Source organism: Triticum urartu, chromosome 3A (genome assembly GCF_056163025.1).
Source record: "Triticum urartu cultivar PI428250 chromosome 3A, HENAU_Tu73, whole genome shotgun sequence".
Classification (NCBI taxonomy): Eukaryota; Viridiplantae; Streptophyta; class Magnoliopsida; order Poales; family Poaceae; genus Triticum; species Triticum urartu.
Genome location: NC_141875.1, coordinates 621505451 through 621511878, shown reverse-complemented (window position 1 = coordinate 621511878; position 6428 = coordinate 621505451). Strand labels below are relative to the sequence as shown.

Genomic DNA, 6428 nt, shown 5'->3' with positions numbered 1-6428 from the left:
CTGTGGAGGGGGCGCCGCACAAGGCTAACAATGTTTGTTGTGTGTTCTAGCGGTGCCCCCCCCCATATATAGGAAGGAAAGGAAAAAAGGGAATATGATTCCCCCTTCCCCTCTTCCCTTCCTACTCCAAATAGGAATAGGAAAGGGGGGAGGCCAAATTGGGAGGACCCAAGTAGGATTCCTCCTACTTGGGGCGCCCCCTTGGCTGCCTCTCCTCCCCTTTGCTTATCCAATTTGGCCAGCCCATATGGGGGGGGGGGGGGTGCACCAGCCCCTTAGTGGCTAGTGTGTTTCCCCTCTTGGCCCATCAGGCCCATATAGCTTGTCGGGGGTTGCCCGTAACCCCTTCCGGTGACCCGATACGTACCCGGTACCCCCAGAACACTTCCGGTGTCCGACTACTATCGTCCTATATATGAATCTTTACCTCTCGACCATTTCGAGACTCTTCTTCATGTCTGTGATCTCATCCGGGACTCTGAACAACATTTGGCCACCAAATCACATACATCATATAATACAAAATCGTCATCGAACGCTAAGCATGCGGGCCCTACGGGTTCGAGAACTATGTAGACATGACCGAGACACCTCTCCGGTCAATAACCAACAGTGGAACCCAGATGCTCATATTGGTTCCTACATATTCTACGAAGATCTTTGTCGGTCAAACCGTAATGACAACATACATTATTCCTTTGTCATCGGTATGTTATTTGCTCGAGATTCGACCGTCGGTATCTTCATACCTAGTTCAATCTCGTTACCGGCAAGTCTCTTTACTCGTTCCGTAATGCATCATCCCGCAACTAACTCAATAGTCACATTGCTTGTAAGGCTTATTATGATGTGCATTACCGAGAGGGCCCAGAGATACCTCTCCGATACTCGAAGTGACAAATCCTAATATCGATCTATGCCAACCCAACAAACACCTTTGGAGATACCTGTAAAGCATCTTTATAATCACCTAGTTACGTTGTGATGTTTGATAGCACACAAGGTATTCCTCCGGTATCCGGGAGCTGCATAATATCATAGTCAAAGGAATATGTATAAGTCATGAAGAAAACAATAGCAATAAACTTAACGATCATTATGCTAAGCTAACGGATGGGTCTTGTCCATCACATCATTCTCCTAATGATGTGATCTCGTTCATCAAATGACAACACATGTCTATGGTTAGGAAACTTAACCATCTTTGATTAACGAGCTAGTCTAGTAGAGGCTTACTAGGGACACAATGTTTTGTCTATGTATCCGCACATGTATCAAGTTTCTAGTTAATACAATTCTAGCATGAATAATAAACATTTATCATGATATAAGGAAATATAAAATAACAACTTTATTATTGCCTCTAGGGCATATTTCCTTCAGGGATTAACACACAAATGCACTTGTGGTTAACTGAAAACTGGAACGAAAATAAAGTAATCTCAGCACCAGATTATGTACTAACTTAAGGATCGTTGCTTAGTTCGAAAGGAAACATATGCAACAACATATATGGAGGTAAAATATGTTACTCAGCAGACAAGATGCTCCTCAGACGAGTGTCTTGTGGTAGGAGTAACTTTTTGGATAGCAGCAAGCATCAACACAGAGACACCAGATTTTTACGTGGAAAGCCCCGAACTTAGGGGGGAAAACCACGGGCCGAAGCCACCCAAAATCCTCTTCCACTATTATCAAATATGGTATACAACAAGTTCATTTCTAAATAGCACTAGAGGCTCTCATACATCAAGATTTCTGAATCTTGGATGAACAAAACAAGATTTGGGGATCAAGAGCTAGGGATTGGAATGATCTCGCCAAAGATGATGGAACCGGAGCTTGAAGGAGACAAGGCAGTGGATCTGGACCATCACAACCTTGGGGAGGAGCCCCTTTGCCTCTTCCTTCAATCTTCCTCTTCTTCATCCCCTTTCTCTCTTGGTTTTCACTCTTCTTCTCCCTTGGAGGATGAACTGATTTTTCATCGCACTTGATGGTGGCTGCTGGATGGAGGGTAAAAACATCCCCATCCACTCACGTGCAAAGTCCAAAATGACCCTAGGCCATAACCCTAATGGGTAGTGGGCTTCTGCACCTCATTGGGCTGCCTAAAAGGCTTCAAATGGCCATCTCCCCACAACCCACATGAGAAGGATATCCAAACAAGATGATGACCATTTCCGAAATACGCGTTGTCAATTTTTGCAATGCATGATAATAACAAATTCACGAACACGTTTACAATATTTTAATACACGTGAAACATTTTCCAAAAACATTTTGAGCATTTTTTTCAAATGCATTAACACTTTCTTTAAATCTTTTGGCAGTTGTAATTTTTCTTAGATTTCTTTTTTCAAATGGGAAAAATATGAAAATATCAAAATGAATATGAACTTGAAATAATAAAAAGAAAACTTTCGCAGACACATAGGTGCGTCATATGTAAAAATAAAAATAAAATCTTTTTTGCGGGTGAAAATGAAATGGAAAATCGCCAGAAGAGGTAAATAGGTATGCCATATATTGCTCTAACTCTTCTACATGAACTAAGCTTGGCGTGTTGCAAGGACTTCACACCTGAGGTCATGGTTTCGAATCCATTTCTATCAGCTTTTTATTTCTTATTTCCCTTCATTATTTCGCCCAGTATCATTCCTTATTATAATAAGCATTAAATCATCTTACTGAATCAGTTTCAGGAATATTTAGGTGATTTCCGATTTCGTTTCGGCCAAAGGACTGAAATTCCCACCTGCATTTGATTGAGATCAACCAAATTTAAGAAAAAAAACAAAAAATGATTTCAATTTGTGTACACCACTGTAAAATTGCTGAAATATTTTGACCGGGGCAAATATTTCAGTATGTGCCAACATTAATGAAATTTCCGAAATTTCGGTGAAATTGCACTGAAAGTGTAAACCATGTTTACAGATATATACGATTGAGATTCAGGTGGTCTGCTATTGAACATTCAGCGACTGCCAATCATGGAATGACAGCCTGTCAATAGTTGATGGCCGGAAGAGGAGTGGATTAACATCCCACCCTTTGAGCTCTCCTCTCGACCATCTCATCCTGACATTATCGATCTCCAAGCCGGAGATTTGCTCCAGCATCATACCACCAGTCTTGTGCTTTACCAGCTCCTGGCATCCGGGCCTGTAGTCATACAGGCCCCCGCTGTAGTTTGTCCATCTCCTGTAGGTCAAATCAACGTTCTTGAACTTCAAGTTGCGAAGCAGGCTGTGCCTCGACCCGGCCAGGAAAACACCATTTTCCGATACCGATGAGATGTTGATGAAGAAAACATCTGAAATGGTGCCTTCTTTGGAACCAGGGTACCTTGGACAGGTGGTGATGTAGATCGGTTCAGCTCTCCCCCACCATGAAGGATGGTAGTACCTGGTGCGCATTTTGATGTTTGAAAACACCACATTACTGACGTTCCCTGCAAAATTACGCATATCCAAATCAACCAGTATTCCTTAATGCAAATAGCTGAAGCTTCCTTGAATAAGATGCCACCTAACAGCACTGCAAGAAGAGGAAACAAAGTCGTTACCTCCATCACGGATCTGCATTCCAAGTCCTCGATGCGAATCGACTATGGTTATGTTGTCAAAGAGCAGCCTCTCGAAGTTGAAGGAGCTCGCACTTCCAAATTTGATAGCACTAGATTTGGTGCGGATCCGGCAGTTTGTCACAGTCAAGTTGTGAACAGGGCCCGTGAGAGACTTGGAGCAGATCGCGTCGTCTCCGGTGTCTATGCTGCAGCCGGTGATGATCGTGTTGTTTGAGCCCTCGATGTCGATCCCGTCGTTGTTAGGGGTGTCGAAATCCCCGTATATGGAGACGTTGCGTATCACCGAGTGATCACACCTCACAAGATGCAGGCTGCAGAGAATGCAAGCATATGAGAGACTCATCTCGCTGCCTCGGTAACGGCCGGTGATGGCGAGCGAGGGGAGGAAGAAGAAGCGCTCACCACCAGTAGGCCGGCTGGTTCAGGGTGATGTCGTGGACCGTGACGTCCTCGGAGTCGACGAAGCCGACGAGCCGGGGGCGGCACTCGTCGCCCCGGCAGTGCCCCGTGGCGTTCCAGCTCACCATGACGTTCTTCTGGTCGCTGGGCCTGACCACGAAGGCGCCGCCCTGGCCGTTGATCTCGCCGCCGCCGGTGACGCCCGCTCCGGTGGTGTTCTCGGCCAGCACGACGTACCACCGCCTCCGCTCGGCCGGGTAGTCGCGCTGCCTGGTCCCGCCCAGCAGCCGCGCGCCGGGGGCCACTTCGAGCACCACGCGCGAGCGGAGGTGCACGGTCGCCGTCAGGTAGTCCCCGGGCGCCGGGAGGAGCACGCGGCCGCCCCCCGCCTCCCCGCAGGCGTTGACGGCGGCCTGGATGGCCGCCGTGTCGTAACTGGACCCGTCGCCGGCCGCGCCGTAGTCGGTGACGGAGAAGACGCGGGTGGCCGCGGAGTCCGCGACCGGGGCCAGCAGCAGCAGCAGGAGGAGGAGATGTGATGCTGCCATTGCGGGGTGCGGCGTTGACTCTTTCCTCTGCTCTTCTCGGAGAGTGGTACTATAGCTGTTGTGCTCCGAGCATGGAGTGGTAGTTCGGTGAGCATGTAATAAGTCTATAAAAAATGGAGATGCATCGTCGATTAAACAAAAATAAAATAAACTTAGGAGGGTCCTCAAACCACACATTTGGTCGATCATCACCACAACTGTTGTTAGGGTTTTATTTCAAAAAAAACTATTGTTAGGGTTTAAAAAGAAACACTCGGATACTTTTTTTTTTGCAAAAACACACTCCGGTATCCAGTACTCCCTTTGTTTCAAAAGTCATGTTTTTAGTTCAAATTTAAACTAAAACCACGACACTTATTTTGAAATGGAAGAAGTAATAATTTTTCAAATTGCACGGATCGGCCGATAAGTAGCGGTTGACACCAAAACTAACTGCTGAAGCTCGACTGTCACACTGACGTGGCACCAAATTTTAACGCCATTAGATTGAACCATTAAAATGTACAGGCACGCCCGTGGGGGGTGGGAGGGAGGGGAGGGGGTGGGGTGGTCCGCACTTCACCAGTCTGTATTTCTCTCTCCTCTCAATCCCTCTTTTTTCTCAAAAGTGTTGTGGCAAAGGAGGTCTCACTTGTCGGCTACAGCGGAGTGAGGAGACACCATGTGGGACAATAGTGTTAGAGAGATAGAAGGACATAGCAGCGCCGAGAGACTTACTGGTGGTGGTGACGTGTCAAGTAGAGCTCAAGGGGAGGTCGTCGGCGCTCAGATCAGACAAGAGCGGGGCCGGAGTGATCACGAGGGCGGAGCAGAGCTACATCACTAGAGGAGCATCAGTCGTGGCCGCTGCCAGGTACACCGTGGGGCTCAACTACAATCTCTACCCCTTGTCCCTAAGGCCTCTCACGACATAGAGGAGATCGACTTCGAGTTCTTCAATCGTGTGTGTCGTGTAGACTTACTTTTTTGGTTCACGAGCTACCCTTTATCTCCTCTTATGGCTTCCAACACCATGTTATCGCCCGGGACGCCAGTTTATTGAATGGCTATCGGCAGGGTGGTGGTGTGGAGGAACGAGGCACCCGCTAGCTAGAGAAGCCCACATTCATGTACACCTCCGTGTAGCACACGAGCAACATTGTCGAGCTAGACGCCGCTCCCGCTAGGTGGCTGATGTCTTGCAAGTGCACATGGTTTTGTAGCAATCTTGTGATAAGTAAAGTTTGTCGATCCCACAGGGAGCAAATAGGAAGGCAGTACTATCCCCGCAGTTGTGTTTTCACTTACGCAACTACGCTCACACTCAACCGGAGTTTGGAAATAGTTCACTAAAGTCGATTGCTAGGGGAAATAATAAAAGGAGGAATTAAACTAAGTACTAGAACGAAAGGAAAATAAACACTACACTTGTTGGGGAACGTAGCATGCAATTTCAAAAATTCCTATGCTCATGCAAGATCTATCTAGAAGATGCATAGCAACAAGAGGGGGAGAGTGTGTCCAGTACCCTCGTAGACCGAAAGCGGAAGTGTTTGGCAACGCGGTTGATGTAGTCGAACTTCTTCTCGTTCCGACTGATCAAGCACCGAACGTACGACACCTCCGAGTTTTGCACACGTTCAGCTCGATGACGTCCCTCGAACTCGTGATCCAGCAAAGTGTCGAGGGAGAGCTTCGTTAGCACGGCGGCGTGGTGACGGTGCTGGTGAAGTGATCCGCGCAGGGATTCGCCTAAGCACTATGACAATATGACCGGAGGTGTAAACTGTGGAGGGGGGCGCCGCACACGGCTAACAATCGTTGTTGTGTGTTCTAGCGGTGCCCCCCTCATATATATATATAGGTTGGAGGGAAGGAGAGGCTGTTGGGGAATGTAGTAATTTCAAAAT

The 6428-nt window shown here is 47.3% G+C and overlaps 1 protein-coding gene across 1 annotated transcript; it reads right to left on the bottom strand.

Moving 5' to 3' along the window:
- Positions 1 to 2783: 2783 nt before the first annotated feature.
- Positions 2784 to 4600, bottom strand: LOC125548201 (exopolygalacturonase). Its single transcript, XM_048711869.2, has 3 exons — positions 3995 to 4600; positions 3572 to 3903; positions 2784 to 3457 (listed from the first exon to the last, which is right to left on the bottom strand). Exons 1-3 carry the CDS (start codon positions 4537 to 4539, stop codon positions 2970 to 2972), a joined length of 1365 nt encoding a protein of 454 aa, XP_048567826.1. The 5' UTR covers positions 4540 to 4600; the 3' UTR covers positions 2784 to 2969.
- Between the last annotated feature and the right edge of the window lie 1828 nt (positions 4601 to 6428).